This window comes from Bombina bombina, chromosome 4 (genome assembly GCF_027579735.1).
Source record: "Bombina bombina isolate aBomBom1 chromosome 4, aBomBom1.pri, whole genome shotgun sequence".
Taxonomy (NCBI): Eukaryota; Metazoa; Chordata; class Amphibia; order Anura; family Bombinatoridae; genus Bombina; species Bombina bombina.
Window position 1 is genome coordinate 1,182,468,744 of NC_069502.1, and position 27,263 is coordinate 1,182,496,006.

The 27,263-nt window shown below is 42.0% G+C and overlaps 1 protein-coding gene across 1 annotated transcript in view; it reads right to left on the bottom strand.

Moving 5' to 3' along the window:
- SLC4A1AP (solute carrier family 4 member 1 adaptor protein) overlaps positions 1–27,263 on the bottom strand; it is a 66,671-nt gene that overhangs the window by 19,162 nt on the left and 20,246 nt on the right. Inside the window, exons 8-10 of the mRNA XM_053712658.1 lie at positions 11,532–11,715; positions 2,846–2,945; positions 1,878–2,094 (exon numbers count right to left, since the gene is read on the bottom strand). Coding sequence (XP_053568633.1) covers positions 1,878–2,094; positions 2,846–2,945; positions 11,532–11,715 — 501 coding nt within the window. The remainder of the gene's footprint in view (positions 1–1,877; positions 2,095–2,845; positions 2,946–11,531; positions 11,716–27,263) is intronic.

Consider the following 27,263-nt stretch of genomic DNA (forward strand, 5'->3'; position numbering starts at 1 on the left):
CCACCCCCTACAGCACCAAGAGACTGCCACCCCCTACAGCACCAAGAGACTGCCACCCCCTACAGCACCAAGAGACTGCCACCCCCTACAGCACCAAGAGACTGCCACCCCCTACAGCACCAAGAGACTGCCACCCCCTACAGCACCAAGAGACTGCCACCCCCTACAGCACCAAGAGACTGCCACCCCCTACAGCACCAAGAGACTGCCACCCCCTACAGCACCAAGAGACTGCCACCCCCTACACCACCAAGAGACTGCCACCCCCTACACCACCAAGAGACTGTCACCCCCTACACCACCAAGAGACTGCCACCCCCTACACCACCAAGAGACTGCCACACCCTACAGCACCAAGAGACTGCCACACCCTACAGCACCAAGAAACTGCCACCCCCTACACCACCAAGAAACTGCCACCCCCTACAGCACCAAGAAACTGCCACCCCCTACAGCACCAAGAAACTGCCACCCCCTACAGCACCAAGAAACTGCCACCCCCTACAGCACCAAGAAACTGCCACACCCTACAGCACCAAGAAACTGCCACACCCTACAGCACCAAGAAACTGCCACACCCTACAGCACCAAGAAACTGCCACACCCTACACCACCAAGAAACTGCCACCCCCTACACCACCAAGAAACTGCCACCCCCTACACCACCAAGAGACTGCCACCCCCTACAACACCAAGAGACTGCCACACCCTACACCACCAAGAGACTGCCACCCCCTACACCACCAAGAGACTGCCACCCCCTACACCACCAAGAGACTGCCACCCCCTACACCACCAAGAGACTGCCACCCCCTACACCACCAAGAGACGAACACAAATTTGATAAAATATCTAAATTGGAAAGTTTTCTTAAAATTGAATGCTCATGGAATCATGAAAGTTACATTTTATTCTCTGTTTAAAGGGACAGTAAAGTCAAAATGTATCTTTCATGACTCAGATAGAACATTCAATTTTAAACAGCTTTCCAATTTACTTTGTTCTCTTGGTATCTTTTATCGAAGAGTAAAACTAAGTAGGCTAAGAGCTCAGGAGTGTGCACGTGTCTAGTACGCTATGCTAGCAGTGTTTTGCAACATTAATTGTAGCTTTGTTACACAATGTTGCAAAACACGGCTGCCATAGAATACTAAAGACACGTGCACACTCCTGAGCTTTTATGAGCCTACCTAGTTTAACTCTTCAAAAAAAAAAAAAAAAAAAAAAAGGAGAACAAGAGAACAAAGCAAATTTGATAACAGAAGTAATTAGGAAAGCTGTTTAAAATTGCATGTTCTAGCATAATTCTAAAAGTTTAATTTTGACTTAACTGTCCCTTTAACATCATCTACCAAGTTCCTCTGTGCCGTCAGATGGATAACATTTGATTTGAGCTACGCAGATACCGCTAGATTTGCCGTTAGTATAAAAGCTGCACTAGATAACTATACGTAAATGTACACACTTTTATATCAAGCAAAACAGAACAGCATTTTTAGTTTGGCTTTTTTTTTCCTTTAATGATTCAGGCTGAGCATCTGACTTTAAACAACATTTCAATTTATTTTAGTCTATTATCCAATTTGTTTTGTTCTCTTAGTATCCTTTGTTGAAAATGGTACTTAGGTAGGCTCAGTAGCTGCTGATTGGTGGTTGCACATATATGCCTTAATGTTATTGGTTGTCCAGCTAACTCCCAGTAATGCATTGCTGCATCTTCATCAAAGGATACCCAAAGAATGAAATAAGATAATAGAAGTAAAATGTCAATTTGTTTAAAATTGTGTTCTCTATCTGAATCATGAAAGAAAAACGTTAGGCTTCATGTCCCTTTAAGGAACAAATTTAGAATTAAATAAACATGACAGAGGCCTTACCGTCAGACTGCTGGGAGCTAACAGCAGCACTTGGGGTGCCCTCTGCTTTAGCGCCCTGTGCCAGCATTTGATCGGATTCTGGGGTGGTTTCCACTTGCATAGGCTGCTCTTGTAATTCCTCCTCCTCTTCTTCCTCCTCCTCCTCTTCAGCCTCATTAGTTCCCTCTTTCATATTAAAAAAACTCGCTGGAAGCTCAGTCCTTTTAGGGGGCAATTTCTGTGGAAAAAGTACCATAGAAGTACAGTCTAATAAAACTGGTGGAATACAGAGAACAGTCTAATAAAACTGATTAAATACAGTGAACAGTCTAATAAAACTGGTAGAATACAGACACCAGTCTAATAAAACTGGTAGAATACAGACACCAGTCTAATAAAACTGGTGGAATACAGACACCAGTCTAATAAAACTGGTAGAATACAGACACCAGTCTAATAAAACTGGTAGAATACAGACACCAGTCTAATAAAACTGGTGGAATACAGACACCAGTCTAATAAAACTGGTAGAATACAGACACCAGTCTAATAAAACTGGTAGAATACAGACACCAGTCTAATAAAACTGGTAGAATACAGAGAACAGTCTAATAAAACTGGTAGAATACAGAGAACAGTCTAATAAATACAGAGGGGGATACAGGGAACAGTCTAATTAAACTGATTAAATACAGATAGCCGTTTAATAAATACAGAGGGGGATACAGGGAACAGTCTAATTAAACTGATTAAATACAGATAGCCGTTTAATAAATACAGAGGGGGATACAGGGAACAGTCTAATTAAACTGATTAAATACAGATAACCGTTTAATAAATACAGGAGGGGGATACAGGGAACAGCTAAGACACCATAAATAAACACTATTTGCTATTATAGATAAGCAGAATATAACCAACTCTACAGGAGTTATAATATTTATCAATTTTCAATGTGCTCTGCACAGCAAATAGCAATAGAGACTTACGCCAACCGTTCCTGTTTTTAGCTTAAATTTTCTTCCACCTTTCATGGCTCCAAACATTGGTAATGTCAGTTTTTTCTTGCTGGACTCTTGTGTAGAGGAGCTAAAGGAAAACAAACAATATTAAGTGATTAAAATCACTATAGCCATGTATAAAGATTTTATAGAACCAGACGTTTACCAAGTCACAACAGCTGCCAGGGTGCAATATTAGAGTATTCAATACAATAAACCTGGAATATGCACTCGTGCACTTGAAATATGGTTAGTTGGAGACCTACAGTTTTATAGAAAATCACAGCGATTTACATCATTGCTGCTTCATTTTCATTACACTTTGAATATAAAGTCTCTATAAGTAAGCAGTGCATTGCACAAATATGCTCATATGCTATTGTACGACTACTAACACTATCATTTTGTTAGCAATTAAAGAGCTGTTCATGTATGCGCCTCTAGAAAAGCCTGGTGCAATCCATTTTACAGGTCTCTCTTGCTGTGGCTGCTAAGGGAAAGATTTAAATGAGATTAAAGGGTCATTAAACAGCTGGGTACAACAGCCTCATGGTGCAATGTTTCTGGCAGTGGTGCCATCAAACAAATTTGTGCCCTGACCAAGACCCAGGCTTTTGGGCCTCTGCACCAATTTGTTGGATGGAACCAGCTGCCAGAAAAACTGCACCACGAGTCTGATAGTGCGGTTCCAGTAGTGCTTCTCTATGGACAGGAAGAAAGAGAGCAGGGACGGGTGGTAAATAGCGCACAGCTGGGCGAGTCATTGTCTCAGATGTTTACGAGGCAATCATTGCTCATCTCACATGGACACCCAGAAAAGCTGCAGCTGAGAGTGGAGGAAAGACATCACTATGCTCAATATCGCACGCCGGTGAGGTTCAGGGGTTACGCGCTGCAAATAAGATTATACGTTATATCACGAGTTTACTAAATATGCTTTAGGAGGTCTGGTAACGCACACAAGAAATCAGATGTTCCAATCTTAGACACTAACTCTTTCAGGACCCCTAAGACGGCGTCTCCAATTCAGCTACGGGGCTTGCAAGTGGCTGTTACAGCTCTCCTCTTCATACCTATGTCGTATTCTCGGCTCCCTCTAAACCATAGTGGTGTCAGACTGGGAATAGCTTTCTTGATATTAAGGGCACCCCGTGATGCTGAGGCCTTATATTCTGTACGGTCTTAGCTTATAATATACTAATTATTTAATATCGATGGGTATTTGTGCTAAAGGAATCTTATTTTGACAACTTAGGCTTGTAAATACAATTCCCCATGTAACCCAGGTACTGCTCCCAAAGTTTTTTTTTGTTTTTTTTTAGTTTTATAGGGTATGTTAATAGATTTCCTACTATGACATTGGTTCATTTCCAATTCAAAAAGTGCAAGTTTATTTTGTTTATAAGTGAGAAAACATTTTATAAATAAGGCAGTCATTTATACAGTTAATGTCTAATTCTCAAATGTGAAGATTAAAAGGGACACACTCATGATTCAGATAGGGCATCTCATTTTAAACAGCTTTCCAATTTACTTTCATCATGAAATTTGCTTTGTTCTCTTGGTATTTTTAGTTGAAAGCTAAACCTAGGTGGGTTCATAAGCCTATTGTTTAAGCCCTTGAATGCCACCTCTTATCTCAGTGCATTTTGACAGTTTTTCAAAGCTAAATAGCGCTAATTCAGGTGTGCCATATAGATAATGAGCTCAAGCCCGTGGAGTTACTTATGAGTGGCACTGATTGGCTAAAATGCAAGTTTGTCAAAAGAATGTAAATTAGGGGGCAGTATATTAATATAAAACATATTGGTTGGTTATGCAAATACTGGGAATGGGTAAATAAAGGGTTTTATCTATATTTTTAAACAATACAAATTCTGGAGTAGACTGTCCCTTTAATATTGTTCCATAGTATAATCCTTATTCTACTCCAGAAGAAAAAAGGTGTTTCTACAGATCCAGCATTATTTTTGTGTTTCATCAATAGATCTACCCTTTTAAAAAAAATACTACAAATGACTAAACATCGGAATACTCCCAATAATGATATACCTGCATGCTCAATACAGTAAGAATAGGACACTGGGAAAAAAACCTTAAAGGGACAGTCTAATTGAACATGTTTATTGTTTAAAGAGACAGCTGATGCCTTTATTACCCATTCCCCAGTTTTGCTGTCTCAAATAACTGCGGGAGTGAGCACAATGTTTTTTTATATATATATATATATATATATATATATATATATATATATATATATATATATATATATATATACACATACACACACACACACACACATATACACACACACTATATACACTGTGTGCAGAATTATTAGGCAAATGAGTATTTTGACCACATCATCCTCTTTATGCATGTTGTCTTACTCCAAGCTGTATAGGCTCGAAAGCCTACTACCAATTAAGCATATTAGGTGATGTGCATCTCTGTAATGAGAAGGGGTGTGGTCTAATGACATCAAGACCCTATATCAGGTGTGCATAATTATTAGGCAACTTCCTTTCCTTTGGCAAAATGGGTCAAAAGAAGGACTTGACAGGCTCAGAAAAGTCAAAAATAGTGAGATATCTTGCAGAGGGATGCAGCACTCTTAAAATTGCAAAGCTTCTGAAGCGTGATCATCGAACAATCAAGCGTTTCATTCAAAATAGTCAACAGGGTCGCAAGAAGCGTGTGGAAAAACCAAGGCGCAAAATAACTGCCCATGAACTGAGAAAAGTCAAGCGTGCAGCTGCCAAGATGCCACTTGCCACCAGTTTGGCCATATTTCAGAGCTGCAACATCACTGGAGTGCCCAAAAGCACAAGGTGTGCAATACTCAGAGACATGGCCAAGGTAAGAAAGGCTGAAAGACGACCACCACTGAACAAGACACACAAGCTGAAACGTCAAGACTGGCCCAAGAAATATCTCAAGACTGATTTTTCTAAGGTTTTATGGACTGATGAAATGAGAGTGAGTCTTGATGGGCCAGATGGATGGGCCCGTGGCTGGATTGGTAAAGGGCAGAGAGCTCCAGTCCGACTCAGACGCCAGCAAGGTGGAGGTGGTGTACTGGTTTGGGCTGGTATCATCAAAGATGAGCTTGTGGGGCTTTTCGGGTTGAGGATGGAGTCAAGCTCAACTCCCAGTCCTACTGCCAGTTTCTGGAAGACACCTTCTTCAAGCAGTGGTACAGGAAGAAGTCTGCATCCTTCAAGAAAAACATGATTTTCATGCAGGACAATGCTCCATCACACGTGTCCAAGTACTCCACAGCGTGGCTGGCAAGAAAGGGTATAAAAGAAGAAAATCTAATGACATGGCCTCCTTGTTCACCTGATCTGAACCCCATTGAGAACCTGTGGTCCATCATCAAATGTGAGATTTACAAGGAGGGAAAACAGTACACCTCTCTGAACAGTGTCTGGGAGGCTGTGGTTGCTGCTGCACGCAATGTTGATGGTGAACAGATCAAAACACTGACAGAATCCATGGATGGCAGGCTTTTGAGTGTCCTTGCAAAGAAAGGTGGCTATATTGGTCACTGATTTGTTTTTGTTTTGTTTTTGAATGTCAGAAATGTATATTTGTGAATGTTGAGATGTTGTATTGGTTTCACTGGTAAAAATAAATAATTGAAATGGGTATATATTTGTTTTTTGTTAAGTTGCCTAATAATTATGCACAGTAATAGTCACCTGCACACACAGATATCCCCCTAAAATAGCTATAACTAAAAACAAACTAAAAACTATTCAACTTTGATATTAATGAGTTTTTTGGGTTCATTGAGAACATGGTTGTTCAATAATAAAATTAATCCTCAAAAATACAACTTGCCTAATAATTCTGCACTCCCTATATATATATATACACACACACACAGTTGCAAGAAAAAGTATGTGAACCCTTTGGAACGCTATGGATTTCTGCACAAATTGGTCATAAAATGTGATCTGATCATCATCTATGTCACAACAATAGACAATCACAGTCTGCTTAAACTAATAACACACAAAGAATGAAATGTTGCCATGTTTTTATTGAACACACCATGTAAACATTCACAGTGCAGGTGGAAACAGTATGTGAACCCTTGGATTTAATAACTGGTTGAACATCCTTTGGCAGCAATAACTTCAACCAAACGTTTCCTGTAGTTGCTGATCAGACGTGCACAATGGTCAGGAGTAATTCTTGACCATTCCTCTTTACAGAACTGTTTCAGTTCAGCAATATTCTTGGGATGTCTGGTTTGAATCGCTTTCTTGAGGTCATGCCACAGCATCTCAATCGGGTTGAGGTCAGGACTCTGACTGGGCCACTTCAGGTGGTGTATTTTCTTCTGTTTAAGCCATTCTGTTGTTGATTTACTTCTATGCTTTGGGTCATTGTCCTGTTGCAACACCCATCTTCTGTTGAGCTTCAGCTGGTAGACAGATGGCCTTAAGTTCTCCTGCAAAATGTCTTGATAAACTTGGGAATTCATTTTTCCGTCGATGATAGCAATCCGTCCAGGCCCTGACGCAGCAAAGCAGCCCCAAACCATGATGCCCCCACCACCATACTTCACAGTTGGGATGAGGTTTTGATGTTGGTGTGCTGTGCCTCTTTTTCGCCACACATAGTGTTGTGTGTTTCTTCCAAACAACTCAACTTTGGTTTCATCTGTCCACAGAATATTTTGCCAGTACTGCTGTGGAACATCCAGGTGCTCTTGTGCAAACTGTAAACGTGCAGCAATGTTTTGTTTAGACAGCAGTGGCTTCCTCTGTGGTATCCTCCCATGAAATCCATTCTTGTTTAGTGTTTTACGTATTGTAGATTCGCTAACAGGGATGTTAGCATTTGCCAGTCTTTAGCTGACACTCTAGGATTCTTCTTCACCTCATTGAGCAGTCTGCGCTGTGCTCTTGCAGTCATCTTTACAGGACGGCAACTTCTAGGGAGAGTAGCAGCAGTGCTGAATTTTCTTCATTTATAGACAATTTGTCTTACCGTGGACTGATGAACAGCAAGGCTTTTGGAGATACCTTTATAACCCTTTCCAGCTTTATGCAAGTCAACAATTCTTAATCGTAGGTCTTCTGAGAGCTCTTTTGTGCGAGGCATCATTCACATCAGGCAATGCTTCTTGTGAAAAGCAAACCCAGAACTGGTGTGTGTTTTTTTATAGGGCAGGGCAGCTGTAACCAACACCTCCAATCTCATCTCTTTGATTGAACTCCAGTTGGCTGACATCTCACTCCAATTAGCTCTTGGAGATGTCATTAGTCTAGGGGTTCACATACTTTTTCCACCTGCACTGTGAATGTTTACATGGTGTGTTCAATAAAAACATGGCAACATTTCATTCTTTGTGTGTTATTAGTTTAAGCAGACTGTGATTGTCTATTGTTGTGACTTAGATGATGATCAGATCACATTTTATGACCAATTTGTGCAGAAATCCATAGCGTTCCAAAGGGTTCACATACTTTTTCTTGCAAGTGTGTGTGTGTGTGTGTATGTATGTATATATATAAACAATCAATTGGTAGGTGCACTCCATAAGACAAGATACAGCTGCTGCATAATAAAATATATATCATGTCCAGTTTAACTCCAGATAGAGAATAAACAAATGCTGCACTCACCGGTCTAAGAAGAAAAAGTCCTTTTATTCTCTATCTGGAGTTAAACTGGAATATATATATATATATATATATATATATATATATATAGCAATGCAAGACCGGACCAGGTACACATCCTGTGACTCAGCAACATCCAGCCCTGGGTGCTAAATAGCACTCCCAAAAAAGCTGTGATGTCACCAGAGCCACAGTCCGGAACGGGTGCAAGAAACAAGGGGGATTACTAACAAAAAGTAATACAACACATAGAAACACCCTGGAAAGGACCATGACGTGGTGCCTGAGCTTTCCCATTTGGCCAGATGCGGTAACAAACCTTTCCAGTTTTGATTTTATCTTAGCTGTGAGCTAGCTGGTGAGTGCTGGGTGTTTCTATGTGTTGTATTACTTTTTGTTTGTAATCCCCCTTGTTTCTTGCACCCATTCCGGACTGGGGTTAACTGCCTGTGGCTCTGGTGACATCACAGCTTTTTTTGGAGTGCTATTTAGCACCCAGGGCTGGATGTTGCTGAGACACAGGATGTGTACCTGGTCCGGTCTTGGAGTGCAGTTCCCTTCCATGTTTTGCATTTTCTCTGGGTGATTACATCCACCTGTGCACCCCTTCTTTGTTCTCAGTTTGTTTGGCTTTGTGAGCTCGCATGATGGTATGGCTGTGTTAGGGACTCAGGCAGTGGATAGGACCTTGACGTGGTGCCTGAGCTTTCCCATTTGGCCAGGTGCGGTAACTAACCTTTCCAGTTGTGATTTTATCTTAGCTGTGAGCTAGCTGGTGAGTGCTGGGTGTTATATATATATATATATATATATATATACACATATACACACATACACACACACACATGTGAACTAGCGCTGTCTAGCTGTGAAAAACTGAAAAATTCGTAGTTTAGTTCTGACTAGACTGTCCCTTAAGTGTATATGGCAAATCCAATATGCGGAAATTGTGAGTACTGCATTGGGGGTGCTCTAGAAGTAAACCTCTATATCCAATATGCTGGATGGTAGCGTGTATTTTAGATCAGCATGGTAATTTGGATTGTCATATAATACATATGGGTATGCTATTTTTATAATACTGTGCCTATTTAGTAGATCAGTCATTATTATTGCGACATGCAATTTACAGAATGGCGAGTTCCCAATACTCCCTATTATGTTAGTGTGTAGCAAATTTCCTAAAATAACTTATTATCCAAACACAGAGATTATACATTATGTCTCTGGGAATACTATGCTAAGGCAGATATGGCTACCTGCATATGTTTTCTCCTTGATTAAAAATGCACTGCCTGATGATACTCTACCAGATGAATCACATTTGGTACACGGTCTGCAGACTCCTATAAACTAGTAGAAACTGACATAATAATTGAAGATAACTTTTTTTCTGCACCCTAATTGGGAGCCTTGCACAGTGACTTTATGCTTAATAAATATTTTCAGCAATACTAGAAAAAAATTGTAATCCAAGTCTTGCTCAGTTTATTTTAGTTCTAGTGAAAATGCTGAGAAACGCAGGTGATGTGTCCTACTGATAATTTACAATAAGGATGAAACCGATATAATTGCATTGCAGCTTGAGGCATAGGTGAATGTAGGTGGTTACTTCTTGAGTGGCTATTATAGAACAAAGTACCTGAAGAACCCTAATCACAAAGTCCTATACTCTTGTAATTGTATTTCTATACACTAAATATATTTGTTCATCTTACCTTGTCTACTCAATATGTGTATAATATGCCTGGGTTTCTTAAGAAAAATAGGGACAAAAAAAAATAAGTCTTAAAATGACATGATCTGTCTGAATAACAAGTATAACGGACTTCTCTATCCCATTAAAATTATTGCTGTGTGAGGCCAGATGTGCTTCACTAAACCTCAAGATTGTGCATAGCCCATTCCCTTCATAGTGACTGGAGTGTTTAAAGGGACACTCATGTCAAAATAACCTTTAATGATTCAGATAGAGCAGCAGTTTTATGACAATTTCCAATTCACTTCCATTATCAAATTTTGCAGTCTTTTTATATTCACACTTTCTGGGGGAAAAGATCCTACTGGGCATGTGCACAAGTTTACAAGGTATACGCATACTAGTCTGAGATTGGCTGATGTCTGTCACATGATACAGAGGGCCAGAAAATGGGAGAAAAAATTAACCCAAAAAATGTACTACTGCTTATTTGACATGCAGAGTAAGTGCTGTTGCATTGTCTTTTTATCATGCACTTGTTAATTACGTAATTCTTCTGCATTGAGTGGTCCTTTAAATTTACAGAGGTAGCGCACAGGAAAAAAAAAACATCAGTTAATGACAGTGTTTTACTCTTTAATTAATCATTTTATGGGGAATTAAATAAGCTTCCATACATCTGCAGGCTGAGCAAGCAGCCAATCACACAAGCAATACGTACTTATGTATTTACTGTCACAGCATCACCTGCTTCATATCTGAGCCCTACCCAGAAGAGGAATGGAAAAAGATGCTGCATACGGCGCCTTTTGTCAAGACTAATAGGTTTTAGCATCTTCCCACAACCATAAAAATAATAATTATGGAAGATTAACTGTAGCACTAGGGGAAAATGCTTAACCTGCAATATGGTGAACGTGGCCGGTTTTATTGCCTCAAACTGATGAGGGACATTCGAGGACATTCACATTTATCTGGCAAGACATCAGCTACAGGTAACTTCTATCTGTTCATTTATATCAATTTATTCCCTGGTGCACGAAATCCTCATAAACTCTATCGTTTCATTGTGAGTGGGATGGTGCACTAGAAATACAGACTCACATTATTAAATCTGAGGGAAATTGCTCCACTGAGGGTTATGAAATTATTTGGTACAAAACTGTATCTGGCTCATCTTACAATAAGATATATATTTAGGATGCAGAATTGGGTTTTACAACCTCTCAGACACGGCCTTGCAAGTAGTAAGATTTCCCTAGGGCACCGTCCTGCTTATTAATCTCTAGGAACACTTGGTGTGAATGTGAAGTGAGCAGATTATACCCCCACTAACCTGAGCTCCGGCAGTTTAGTAGGTTGCACAATCTTTATCAGGCCCTTCAGTCTTTGCTGCTCTTTTTTCAGTTCAAACGAACGGAGATGAAGCTTTTTACGGGACACACCATCAAGTGTGTCCCCTGACTTGATTTCTGTCATGAAAGCATCCAGGGGATCCTGTGTGGTATTCTGTATTACTCCTAGATAGAGAACAAGGCAATTATAGATTAACCACCTGAGCAATAAAAAAAAAATACAAACTAAATATATGTATATACACATTACATTCATAAATACACACACATTACATATACATATATATATATACATATATATATATATATATATATATATATATATATATATATATATATATATATAAAAAGTAATGAAGAGTGCACTCACCAGGACTTTTCAAAGTTTTATTCCAATTATGTGAACGTTTTCGGGGGATTAGCCCCTTCCTCAGACATACAAAATACAATATGAGCAAAAACCCACACCAGACACCCTTATAAAGGTTGGCCAGCCAATCACATGCTCTCCACAGTAAGGTGCCTCCCACAAGTGAGGACACCCCCATGGCAACAAATGAGTCAGACCCAAACAGCAAAAATAGTGAACATAAATACATAAAATGAACAGCAGGACAAGATTGGTCATAAGCAGGGCAATACAAAATGTATAAGTTAAATACGTTTAATACATTGTATAGAACAAATCAAAGTTCCTATCCAAATAAGATCAGCATCTTTAAACATGAAATCAATAAATCATGAAAGCACATAAATACATAGGTAAAGTGCATCAAAGGCATTGAAGGCCTGAATGTGTGTTAATCTGTGTTAACATATGGGCATGTCAGAAACTCAGAAGGGGGGGGGGGGGGCTATGTGTACACTGTGCTGCAAAAAAAGCCAACAGTCAACATTGTTAAACCAAATAATTGCAAGTAATTGAAAATAATTGACAATAATTCAAAGGTCTGCAAATGATGTGTGTGTCCCTAAAAGCATTAGTAACCAATATACACATGTACATACCATGTAGTTATGCACAGAGAAGTGCAACATCACGGCGCTATGTATTCAATTGTTACATTTGTCAGTTTACTACTTATTACATATAGCGATGTACGTGTATATAGTCAAAAAGGCATATCACATACCAAGGTCCATTATGTTCTCCATCGCTGTGAAACATTGGGGGGGAGAGAAAAACCGGGAACGTCATTGTAAGCAGCAAGGCAGCGTTACCGGTCGGTTGCCATAGCAACCCAATTGAACAGCTACCATAAGCATTTAAATTACAGCGCTGAGAAGGGGCTTATTAAATAACGATAAAAAGTAAAAAGAAATGTCAGCCAAGCAACAAGTAAAGCCCGTGCCGGATGTCAAAAAATAGCAAAGCATGTAATGTAATGTGGTCAGAAGCGGCACCTGGTTGGCTATGTGCATGTAAAAATCATCCTAGGGGATTGTCAATGAAAGTTATATAATACAAGTTATACAATACAATGAAAGTTATATAATACAATGAGAAGGTGGCAGACCCTCCAGTGGATGAAATATGGGAGGATGTAAGAGCAGATTAAATCAGACATACTTCATTGTATACCACAAATATGAACTACAATTAATCAAGCATTGTAAACATAAATACATATTAGAGCTATCAAAATGGAAATTGATAGAGTCCCAAAGTCAAAAATCACAAACACACCTGCCAATCTACGGCAACGCTACCAAAGACCACCCAATCTCAATACAGTGGACAGCTCCGGCTCAGATGGTGAACCAGCAGCAGGCCCAACCAGAGATACCCTGGAAGCACCAAGTGGAGTACAGACACGGTCAAAAAACGGGCCAGGCCGAGGGCCCACACAAGGCGGGGGGGGGGAGGGGGTTCATACAGAAGACCCCCACGACAACGGAGATTTTAGCAGAGGACATAGTGGTTAACCTCAGCAACCACATATTAACCGCAATAGAACTCCGTGTACTCAATAAAGGACTTTCGTTTGTCCCGACTTGCCAAACTGACAGTTTTGAACTATTTGTGGACCAACAAAGGTTTCAGAGACAACTGCGCCTCAAGGAAAGATTCCAGGGACAAGAATCTGAAATGGAACCCATTCGCAAAAAATCAACCTATGACCCTGGTTCATAAAACGCTAGCATACAGACCTATGCACGTTTGGCATATTCGGGTATGGAAAAATCCATTGCTGAACACAGATACAGCACCTTTAACAACCTGAATAAGGAAGAAAGATTGGCTCTCAAACTCCTCACTGAGGACGACTCCATAATCATCAGAGAGGCGGACAAGGGTGGAGCACTGGTACTCTTAAATTACAGTGACTACAGGACTGAAATTCTTGGCCAATTAAGCGATACAACAACATACTGCAGGCTCAGGGGTGATCCCACAGACACCTACAAGGCAGAAATTGACTCCTACCTTACAGAACTGTCAGAGCACAGCATCATCTCCCAGAAAACTTTGGAGTTTCTACTTGTGAATCATCCCATTAATCCAATCCTTTACACGCTACCAAAGATCCACAAAAGCATGGTGTCCCCCCCTGGCAGACCTATTGTTTCTGCTATGGGCTCCATTCTCCAACCCATCGCAAGATTCGTGGATTACTATTTGCAGCCTTTGGTCAGGGATATGGAGAGTTTTATACGTGATTCTTCTATGCTCTTGGATTGCTTTTCCACCATTTCTTGTACTGATACAGATCTGCTGGTGACCCTGGATGTCACCAGCCTTTATACTGTTATACCCCACAGAGATGGTATAGAAGCTACAAGACAACACCTCCTACATTACCCCTATGTGGGGCCACCTGTGGAGGTACTGATCCATCTACTAGAATTCTGCCTAACAACAAACTATTTTAAGTTTGAAAAGCATTTCTACTTACAGAAACAAGGGACCGCCATGGGGTCTAATGTGGCACCGTCATATGCCAACCTCTACATGGCACACTTTGAAACAACAGATACGGACCGATTCAAAGACCAGCGGATTAAATTCTACAAACGCTATATAGATGACCTGCTACTGGTGTGGAGCGGTTCAGAACAAGAACTACTCGTTTGGTTCCAACAACTAAACAGTGCATCTATGGCTTTGAAATTTAAAATTAACTATTCTTTTGCCTCTATTGATTTTTTGGATATACGCCTGTTTAAGGATGGTGATAAACTACAATCCACCCTATTCAGGAAAGATACAGATAGGAATTCACTCCTATCCTACACATCTTGCCATCCCCCAGCGCTAAAAAGCGCATTACCAAAATCGCAACTACAAAGGGTCATTAGAAATAACTCTCTGGACTCGCACAAGGATCTACAACTAATTGAAATGGCAAATAGATTCACACAGCGGGGTTATCCTCCAAAACTTCTGGCACAACAAAAAACACAACTATTGACTAATCAAGATACTAATAGGGATGATAAAAATACCCCTAGGATGACCTTTGTGACCACCTATACTGGGGACAAACAGAAAATCAGCCAACACCTACAGGACAATTGGCATGTCATTAACACGGACCTCGCCTTACCGTTTCAACAAATGCCCCCACCCCGCATTGGCTTTAGGAGATCCAGATCCCTAAGGGACATATTGGTAAAAACTGACCCAGTTAAGAGTTATACCAAGGGTACCTGGCTCAAATTGGATAAAAAAGGTGTATTTAGGTGCATCGGCTGCACTACTTGTAGTGCCTTAACAACTGGCAATTACTTCACGCACCCACATAAGAGGAAAAAGTACTACCACAAATACAGATTAACTTGTACCACTACACATATAGTTTATTTGCTACACTGTATTTGTGGTCTTTTTTACGTGGGTAAAACGACAGATGACCTACGCACAAGAATGGATAACCATCAGTCGGCCATCAGATTGGCTATAAAAAAAATGGAACTTCAGAGCAACCGGTGGCACGCCATTTCGCCAACTGCAACCACACAGTCAAGGACCTCAGGTACACTATTATTGACCATGTCCCTCCCCTTAGCAGGGGGGGTGACAGAAATACACTTCTACTTAGAAAGGAAGCCCGCTGGACCTATACTCTGGAGACCCTAATACCAAAAGGGCTCAATACACATCTAGATTGGCAGGTGTGTTTGTGATTTTTGACTTTGGGACTCTATCAATTTCCATTTTGATAGCTCTAATATGTATTTACGTTTACAAATGTTTACAATGCTTGATTAATTGTAGTTCATATTTGTGGTATACAATGAAGTATGTCTGATTTAATCTGCTCTTAAATCCTCCCATATTTCATCCACTGGAGGGTCTGCCACCTTCTCATTGTATTATATAACTTTCATTGTATTGTATAACTTGTATTATATAACTTTCATTGACAATCCCCTAGGATGATTTTTACATGCACATAGCCAACCAGGTGCCGCTTCTGACCACATTACATTACATGCTTTGCTATTTTTTGACATCAGGCACGGGCTTTACTTGTTGCTTGGCTGACATTTCTTTTTACTTTTTATCGTTATTTAATAAGCCCCTTCTCAGCGCTGTAATTTAAATGCTTATGGTAGCTGTTTGATTGGGTTGCTATGGCAACCGACCGGTAACGCTGCCTTGCTGCTTACAATGACGTTCCCGGTTTCCCCCCCCCCCCCGATGTTTCACAGCGCTGGAGAACATAATGGACCTTGGTATGTGATATGCCTTTTTGACTATATACACGCACATCGCTATATGTAATAAGTAGTAAACTGACATATGTAACAATTGAATACATAGCGCCGTGATGTTGCACTTCTCTGTGCATAACTACTCTCCATTGTCTGCTACTGCTTTGCTACATAGTTTTATGGCCCCTTTTCTTGTATACATGGGTTGCCATGACAACCAGCAGACAGAGCCTTTTTGAATTTCCCGTTTTTTTATGCAACTGCCATTTTCTGCAACTGTCTTAACAAATATGAACCCTGGCCCTTACAGACATTGGTATGTACATGTGTATATATTGGTTACTATTGCTTTTAGGGGGACACACATCATTTGCAGACCTTTGAATTATTTAACAATGTTGACTGTTGGCTTTTCTGCAGCACAGTGTACACATAGCCTCCCCCCCCCCCCCTCTTCTGAGTTTCTGACATGCCCATACGTTAACACAGATTAACACACATTCAGGCCTTCAATGCCTTTGATGCACTTTACCTATGTATTTATGTGCTTCATGATTTATTGATTTATTGATTTCATGTTTAAAGATGCTGATCTTATTTGGATAGGAACTTTGATTTGTTCTATACAATGTATTAAACTTATTTAACTTATACATTTTGTATTGCCCTGCTTATGACCAATCTTGTCCTGCTGTTCATTTTATGTATTTATGTTCACTATTTTTGCTGTTTGGGTCTGACTCATTTGTTGCCATGGGGGTGTCCTCACTTGTGGGAGGCACCTTACTGTGGAGAGCATGTGATTGGCTGGCCAACCTTTATAAGGGTGTCTGGTGTGGGTTTTTGCTCATATTGTATTTTGTATGTCTGAGGAAGGGGCTAATCCCCCGAAAACGTTCACATAATTGGAATAAAACTTTGAAAAGTCCTGGTGAGTGCACTCTTCATTAATATATATATATATATATATATATATATATATATACTCACAGGAAGCTGTGCTGTCCCCAGAGCCACAAGCAGTTAACCCCAGACAGGTCTGGGTGCAAGAACCATAGGGAAAATTACAAAACAAATTAATACAACACACAGAGAAAACCCAGCACTCACCTACAAGCTCTCAGCTAAGATTTAAAAGCAAAAATGGAAAGGTTAGTTACCGCATCTGGCCAAATGGGACAAGCTCAGGCACCACGTCAAGGTCCTTTCCAATACCTGAGACCCTAAGACAGCCACACAATGCAAGCTTTCAAATCCAAACAAACTGAAAACAAGGGAGGGGTGCACAGGAATATGTATGTCTAGGGTGATTACATATTCCTGTGCACCCCTCCCTTGTTTTCAGTTTGTTTGGATTTGAAAGCTTGCATTGTATGGCTGTTTTAGGGTCTCAGGTATTGGAAAGGACCTTGACGTGGTGCCTGAGCTTGTCCCATTTGGCCAGATGCGGTAACTAACCTTTCCATTTTTGCTTTTAAATCTTAGTTGAGAGCTTGTAGGTGAGTGCTGGGTTTTCTCTGTGTGTTTTATATATATATATATATATATATATATATATATATATATATATATATATATATATATATAAAAATATATATATATATATATAAATATATATATATATTGTGACAGAACCCAAGGCATAGTAATGGAAGGTGTCTATATTTCCTCAAAAGTGCTGCAGTGCAGGGTATGGTCTGACAACCCCAGGGAGAATTGTTAGGTTTGTTTGCCACAGAGAAAATATGCGATTTATTTCTGGGTCCCTGGGGTGGAGTATTTGGAAAGTAGGGTGGGCCAGTGCTCCACCCCGCAGTTTGCAAGTAGCACATTATGTCAAAAAGTCCAGTCCAGGAATTCTGTCTGACTCAGCTAGCTACTCAACTGCATGTGGTAATTAACAGCAGGTGCTAATAAAATCCCCAGTCAGGGGTTGAGAGGTAGATTTGCCAGCAGTAAAGGAAAACTGCAAACACTCTCCTGAGAGACTGAGAGGAATTATCTCTAAAGGACAAAGTTTGAAAGGTCTGTGCAATATTACTTTTGTGAAAAGCTACTTAGTGCAGACAGTTGTACTTGTTAGTAAGTGCTCAGTGGAGCAAGCCTCTTTTGTTTATGTTTATTTTGCCTGTTTTTTTGCCAGACCTGATAATAAACAGACTGTATTTTATAAAGCTACAACCTTGTGTGGTGTTTCCAGCTTTGAGGACTGTGTGTTTCCAAGATCCCAGGTCACATATGGTGGAGGTAGCGGGCAACACACTAATAGTCTGTTAAGGAAACAATACCACACTTAAAATGGAGGAAGTTGTAAAGGCTATACTAAAGGCTACGGCCTCACAGCAACAGGCCACTGCCACACAGCAGCAAGCTACTGCCAGCCAGCAAGAAAATATTGCAGTGCTACAAAAACTGGTATTAACACAAAGAGAGGAACAGCAGAATATCACACGTACTGTGCAGCAGGAGATTCGAGGCCTATCTGAAAGACTGGGCAGGTGTGCTGCAGAAATTCCACACAGTTCTAAGACTCTGAGAGTGAGTAACTATTTGCAAAAGATGGTGGCTACAGATGATGTGGAGGCTTACCTGATGGCTTTTGAAAGGACAGCCGAAAGAGAAGGGTGGCCTGCGTCTGAATGGGCAAGTCTCCTTGCGCCATTTCTGAGTGGAGAACCACAGAAGGCATATTATGATTTGGAGCCTGAGCAGGCCAGTGACTATAAAAAGCTAAAAACAGAAATCTTGGCCCGCCTGGGAGTAACGACAGCAGTAAGGGCCCAGCGATTTCACTCCTGGACTTACAGTCAAGACAAAGCCGTGCGGTCACAGATGTTTGACTTGATACATCTTGCCAGGAAATGGCTACAGCCAGAGGTCAACTCAGCTAGTCACATTGTGGAACAGCTCGTGATGGACCGGTTCCTGCGAGGATTGCCTGTTTCCCTGCGGCGGTGGGTCAGCCAGAGTGAACCTAAAACTGCTGACGGTCTAGTTGCCCTGGTGGAACGCTATTTGACTGCCGGAGAGTTTCTACAAATCCCCAACCAGGAAAGACCTAGAACCCCGAAGATCCAGAGTCCCAGTAAATTGGGTAAGACTGTTCCAGGGAAAAGGGGGTATCGGGAGGAGCAGATGGGTTTTTACAACCCGAGGGACATTACTGCAAGGGACAAGAGTTTTGTGAGACAGGAAGGGTCCACAATAGCCTCAAAGATGTTGTCTAATGCCAATATTAAATGTTTACAATGTAAAGAGTATGGACATTTTGCAAAGGACTGCCCTGAGAATGATGTTGCTATGGAATGTAATGTGGGCAATATGAGAGACAATTATTCATTGTACACTCGCTCAGTATATGCAATTACCAAAAATGATTGTTTAAATGGCCACCCTTGGTGCACTCTAAGGGTGGAGGGAAATGAAATTAAAGCTTTGCTGGACTCTGGTAGCATGGTTACGCTCATAGACAGGGGTCTGTTGAGAAATACTCCTATTGATAATTACCAGAACCTAGATATTGCTTGTGTCCATGGGGACATACACAAGTATCCAACTGCTAAAGTACTTATTGAAACTCAAAATGGCCCTATAAATCATAGAGTTGGTTTAGTGGATAAATTAGTCCATGAAATGATATTAGGCAGAGATTTTCCCCATTTTTTGAATCTATGGGATGCTGCTGAGGAAAATTCACCGGATTCAGTAGAGGGCGCTGTTTGTGACTTTCCCTTTTCTGATTTATTGGGGGATGACTTAGACAAAATAACTCCTGCTAGAGGGAAACACTCAACCCCTATGGAAACCCTAGTTGGAGGTAATACTGAACAGAATAATACAGGTCAATCTAATATCTGAACCCGATGTAGAAATAACTGACCTAGAGGTTAGCCCAAGTAACTTTAGGGCTGCACAATGGGAGAATCCAACTTTAGCTGTGGCTAGAAACTATATTTCCATAAGAAATGGCACCCCCATTAATACTGATAAAGCGCTTCACCTATCCATACTTTGAAGTGGAAAATGATTTATTGTACAGAGTTGGGAAAAAGGAGTCTGTCAAACAGCTGTTAGTACCCCAGGCATATCGACACACTGTATTAAATCTGACACATAGCCACATACTTGGGGGGCACTTGGGGATTGAAAAAACCAGAGAGAGAATTCTTAGGAGGTTTTATTGGCCAGGTGTAATGGCATCTATCACAAACTATTGTTCTTCTTATCCTGAATGCCAATTAACTGCCCCTCTTACAGCATACCGTTGCCCCTTGGTGCCCTTACCCATAATTGAGGTCCCATTTGAACGCATTGGTATGGATTTTGTGGGTCCTCTTGTAAAGTCTGCAAGGGGGCACCAGTATATATTGGTAATAGTAGACTATGCTACACGTTACCCTGAGGCAATACCCATGCGTACTACTTCAGCAAAAGCAATTGCTAAGGAGTTAATGTTCAGCCGTCTATTAACAGACCAAGGCACTCCATTTATGTTGAGAATTACAAAGGAGTTGTGTAATCTTCTTCATATAAAGCATCTGAAAACATCCGTATATCACCCACAAACTGATGGTCTGGTAGAACGATTTAATAAAACACTAAAGGCTATGCTCAAAAAAGTAATTGATAAAGATGGGAAAAACTGGGATTTCCTTTTGCCTTATTTAATGTTTTCCATCAGAGAGGTCCCTCAAGCTTCTACTGGGTTTTCGCCCTTTGAACTTTTGTATGGAAGACACCCCAGAGGGTTGCTAGACATAGCTAAGGAGACTTGGGAACAGGAGTCAACCCCTCACAGAAGTGTGATTGAACATATAACTCAGATGCAGGATCGGATGACAGCCATTATGCCCATAGTTAGAGAACACATGGAAAATGCCCAACAGCACCAGAAGAACAGCTATAATAGAAATGCCAGGGTTCGTGTGTTTAATCCAGGAGACAGAGTACTAGTCCTGGTTCCCACTGTAGAGAACAAATTTTTGGCAACATGGCATGGGCCATATGAAGTCATTGACAGAGTGGGGGAAGTAAATTACAAAGTAAGACAGCCTGGGAGGCGAAAGGAGGTACAGATTTACCATGTGAATTTACTTAAACCGTGGAAAGAAAGAGAAACACTTGTGGCTATAAAAACAGCAGACCTCCCTACAATGGAGGAGAATGAACCCGTAGTCAATATCTCAGAAACCCTGACTATCCACCAGAAGAGGGAGGTAAAAGACTTCATCAGATTAAATAAAGATGTTTTCTCCTCAGTCCCAGAAGAGCATGACATTATCACTGAACCGGGAAAAAGGATAAATCTAAAGCCATATAGAATACCTGAAGCCCGGAGGGAAGCAATCAAATTGGAAGTAAAGAAAATGCTGGACCTTGGGGTAATTGAAGAATCCCAAAGTGACTGGAGTAGCCCAATTGTGCTTGTACCAAAGCCTGATGGCACAATCAGGTTTTGTAATGATTACCGAAAGCTGAATGCAATATCCAAATTTGATGCATACCCCATGCCAAGGGTTGATGAACTTGTGGAGAGACTCGGGAGAGCCAGGTACCTTACCACATTGGATTTGACCAAGGGTTATTGGCAAGTGCCGCTTACAGGACGGGCAAAGGAAAAGACTGCCTTCTCTACTCCAGGTGGGCTCTTCCAATACAAGGTGTTACCTTTTGGCCTCCATGGTGCTCCAGCAACATTTCAAAGAATGATGGACCGGATCTTAAGGCCACATGCTCATTATGCTGCAGCTTACTTAGATGACGTGGTCATACATAGCGAAGATTGGAAGTCTCACTTGCCAAAAGTGCAAGCTGTCCTTATTGGCTTGGAGGAGGCCAAGTATCTTGGCTATTCCATTGGAAGAGGAATAGTAAAGCCACAACTTGCTAAGGTTGAAGCCATAAGGAATTGGCCACGACCTATGACGAAGAAACAGGTCAGAACATTTCTTGGGCTTGTTGGCTACTACAGAAGGTTTATCTCCAACTTTGCTACTATAGCGGGTCCTTTAACTGACCTCACTAAAGCAAAAGCTCCAGTAATAGTGAAATGGTCCTCTGAAGCTGAACAGGCATTTCAAAATCTCAAGGAAGCCATCTGTAGACAACCAGTGTTAGTCACCCCTGATTTTTCAAAGGAGTTTGTTTTACAGACTGATGCCTCTGATGTTGGGCTTGGAGCAGTGCTTTCCCAGGAAACTCAAAGTGAAGAGCACCCAATACTATACCTGAGCCGGAAACTTCAACCTAGAGAAAAGAACTATTCAATTGTTGAAAAGGAGTGTCTAGCAATTAAATGGGCTGTTGAAACTCTCAAATATTATTTGTTGGGCAGAAAATTTAGACTAGTTACTGATCATGCACCTCTCAAATGGATGAGTCAAAATAAGGATAATAATAGAGTTACACGCTGGTTCCTTCGTTTGCAACCCTATCTCTTCTCAGTAGAACACAGGGCAGGAAGTAAGCAGGGTAATGCTGATGGCCTTTCACGTATGCATACGCTTTTGGCCATGGTCGCTCACCCCACTAGGTCCGAGCTGGCGGGGAGGATGTGTGACAGAATCCAAGGCATAGTAATGGAAGGCGTCTATATTCCCTCAAAAGTGCTGCAGTGCAGGGTATGGTCTAACAACCCCAGGGAGAATTGTTATGTTTGTTTGCCACATAGAGAAAATATGTGATTTATTTCTGGGTCCCTGGGGTGGAGTATTTGGAGAGTAGGGTGGGCCAGTGCTCCACCCCGCAGTTTGCAAGTAGCACATTATGTCAAAAAGTCCAGTCCAGGAATTCTGTCTGACTCAGCTAGCTACTCACCTGCATGTGGTAATTAACAGCAGGTGCTAATAAAATCCCCAGTCAGGGGTTGAGATGTAGATTTGCCAGCAGTAAAGGAAAACTGCAAACACTCTCCTGAGAGACTGAGAGGAATTATCTCTAAAGGACAAAGTTTGAAAGGTCTGTGCAATATTACTTTTGTGAAAAGCTACTTAGTGCAGACAGTTGTACTTGTTAGTAAGTGCTCAGTGGAGCAAGCCTCTTTTGTTTATGTTTATTTTGCCTGTTTTTTTGCCAGACCTGATAATAAACAGACTGTATTTTATAAAGCTACAACCTTGTGTGGTGTTTCCAGCTTTGAGGACTGTGTGTTTCCAAGATCCCAGGTCACTATATATATATATACACACACACATACACATTACACACATACATTACATACATAACAAATTATGCTTACCTGATAATTTAATTTCCATCGAGGGGAGGAGATTCCACGGCTTCATTCATTACTGTTGGGAATTAAGAACCTGGCCACCAGGAGGAGGCAAAGACACCCCAGCCAAAGGCTTAATTAAATACCTCCCCCACTCCCCTCATCCCCCAGTCATTCTGCCGAGGGAACAAGGAACAGTAGGATAAATCAGGGTATAAATGGTGCCAGAAGATAAATTAAAATTAGGTCCACCCATCGGAGACACGGGCGGGAGTCGTGGACTCCCCTCCCCTCGATGGAAATGAAATTATCAGGTAAGCATAATTTATGTTTTTCCATCTAAAGGGGAGGAGAGTCCACTGCTTCATTTATTACTGTTGGAAACATACCCAAGCTCTAGAGGACACTGAATGAAACTGGGTGGGAAAAAGCGGATCCTAATCTAAGGGCACCACCGCCAGCAAAACCTCTCTCCCAAAAACAGCTTCCGCAAAAACGTCAAATTTGTAAAACTTAGTAAAAGTGTGCAAGGAGGAGAGGTAGCCGCCTTACAAATTTGCTCCAGAGGCCTCATTCTTGAAGGCCCAAGACGAAGCCAAAGCTCTAGTCGAATAAGCCATGATCCTCTGAGGAGGCTTATGTCCTGCTGTCTCATAGGCCAAGTGAATCAAGCTCCTCAACCAAAAAGGACAAAGAAGTAGAAGAGGCTTTCTGCCCCTTGTGCTTCCCTGAATACACCACAAAAATAGATGTAGACTGTCTGAAATCCAACAGGAAGAGAACCTTCCAGGACAGAATCTTAATGTCAATGGAAAGGCTCAAACGGAACCCTCTGCAAAACCTTAAGGACCAAGTTTAAGCTCCACGGGGGAGCAGACCATCTAAAGACAGGCCTAATTCTAGACAGGGCCTGAACAAAGGATTGGATGTCAGGGAACTCAGCGGGTCTCCTGTGCAACAAGACTGACCGTGCCGAAATCTGTCCCTTTAAGGAACTAACGGCAAGACCCTTCTCCAAACCGTCCTGGAGAAAGGACAGAATCCTAGATACCTTCATCTTATGCCAAGGATATCCATGCTTCTCACACCAAGACAAGTTAGTCCTCCACACCTTATGGTAGATGCGACGAGTGACTGGCTTCCTTGCCTGAATTACAGTATCAATCACACTTTCCTAAAAGCCTCTCTTGGCCAAGACTAGGCGTTTAATCTCCACGCAGTCAGCCTCAGAGTATCGAGATTTTGATGTTGAAAGGGGCCCTGTTCCAGCAGAACACTGCAATAGGGTAACCTCCACGACGGAGAGGATGACATCCCCACCAGATGTAAGCTAGGCTGAACCCCCAAGAAACTGCTAAGGCATCTATTAGCTCTGTCTGGGGATCCCTAGACCTCAACCCTTATCGGGGTAGCTTGCAATCAAGTCTGGACGCCATGAGATCTATCACCGGCGTTCCCCACCTGAGACAAATCTCCGCAAACACTTCGGGGTGAAGGGACCATTCACCCGGATGGAAGGATTGTCTGCTGAGAAAGTCTGCTTCCCAGTTGTCCACACCTGGAATGTGAATCACTGAGATCGAGCAGTTGTGGGACTCACTCCAAAATCAGAGACACCTCCCTCATAGCTAGGGAGCTCCTCGGACCATTTCCCTGTGCCATCTCGGCACCCCAAACAGCTCCCCATCCTGCCAGACTTGCGCCCGTGGTCACAATCTCCCAGGACGGACTCAAGAAGGATGTCCCCATGGACAGTTGCTCCGGAGGGATCCACCAAGAGAGGGAGATCCGAGTTAGAGCATCCATGTATATCTGCTGTGATAGATCTGAATGATCGCCGTTCCACTGTCTCAACATGCACAATTGAACAGGTCTGAGATGGAACCTTGCGAATGGAATGACGTCTATGCTGGAAACCATGAGTCCAATCACCTCCATACACTGAGCCACCGATTGGGCTTGAGGACTGAAGGGCAAGAAAAGAGGACGCAATCTTGCTGCGTCGATGGTCTGTGAGAAATATTTTCATGGACAGAGTTTATTATCGTTCCCAGGAACTCCACCCTGTTGCTGGGAACCAGGGAACTCTTTCCTGAGTCGATCTTCTAACCTTGAGATTGAAGTAAAAGAAGAAGGGCCCTTGAATGATCCTCTGCTAGACTGAGCGATGGCGCCTGGACTAAGATGTCGCCCAAATAGGGCGCCACAGCAATGCCTCTGGCCACCACAAGTAGTGCAACCAGAACCTTCGTGAAGATTCTCGGGGCCGTCGCCAGACCAAAGGGAAGGTCCACAAACTGGAAGTTTTGGTCCAGAAACGCAAATCTCAGGAACTTGAAGTGGTCCCTCCCTGTGGATTGGCACATGAAGGCAAGTGTCCTTCAAGTCTATGGTTGTCATGAACTGTCCCTCTTGAACTAGGGGCAGAATAGATCTGATAGTTTCCATTTAACGATGGAACACATTTAAAAACTTGTTTAAACACTTTAGGTCCAGAATCGGGCGGAACGTGCCCTCCTTCTTTGGAAACACAAAAAGATTTGAATAGTATCCTAGACCCCTCTCTTCTTGGGGTACTGGTCTGTTAACACTTAGAGAGGAGAGATCTCTCACACATTCTAGAAAGGCTTCTCTCTTTTCCGGTCTCCAAGAGAGGTTTGATAGGAGGAATCTGCCACTGGGTGGATGGGATCTGAACCCTATCCTGTAACCCTGGGCAACAATGTCCAGAACCCAAGGATCCTGAACGTCCTGCAACCAGACTTCTGAGAAAGGAGATAATCTGCCCCCTACTTGGTCTGGAGACCGGTCGGGGAACGCCCCTTCATGACAATTTTGTCTCGGCAGGCTTCTTACTCTGCTTAGACTTGTTCCAAGAATGAGCTGGTTTCCAAGTTCCCTTGGACTGGTCCGCTTTTGCGGCGGGTTGTTGGCGCTGGGCCGTGTCCACACGAAAGGGGCAAAAAGTAGATCTTTAGGCTTAGCCTTCTTATCCTGCGGTAGGAAAGCTCCCTTGCCTCCCGTAACCAATCCTGGACCGAACAGAATCTTTCCTTGAAAAGGCAGGGACAACAGACTCAAAGTCATGTCCGCAGACCAAGATTTTAGCCACAGAGCCCTGCGAGTTAAAACGGAAAAACCTGACACCTTAGCGTTCAGGCGAATAATTTGCATATTGGCACCACATATGAAAGAATTGGCGATCTTCAGCGTATCTTGTCGATGGAAGTCTCCCCTCGACCATTTCACACAGGGTTTCACGCCAATATGTCGCAGCACCAGCGACCGCGGCTACAGCCTCTGCTGGCTGAAAAACAAACCCGGCATGTTTAAAACATTTTGCTTAACATGTTTTCCAACTTTTTATCTATGGGCTCTTTAAACGACAAACTATCCTCGAGGGGAATAGTTGTCCGCTTTGCGAGCGTGGAGATAGCACCATCCACCTTAGGGACAGTCCCGCACAGCTCCAGCTGAGAGTCCGGGACGAGGAACAGCTTCTTAAAGGAAGAAAGGAAAAAGGAAGAACCTAATCGCTCCCATTCATTCTTGATAATACTTGCCATCTTAACAGGAACCGAGAAGGCCTGAGGCACCACCCTGTCCTCATACACCTTATGAAGCTTAGAAATTGCAGGTTCTTCTGGAAATTGCAGTTCCGGAACCTCCAGAGTAGCAAGCACTTGTTTCAGCAAAAAGCGCAAAATTTTCCATCCTAAGCCTAGAGTCAGGCTTCTCCGCAGCCAGAGGTTTAGATGACACGGACTCTGATCCAGAAGGGGTCTCCTCCATAGAATCAGAGTGGGCCTCATCATCATATAACGCCTCAGAAATTTCCACA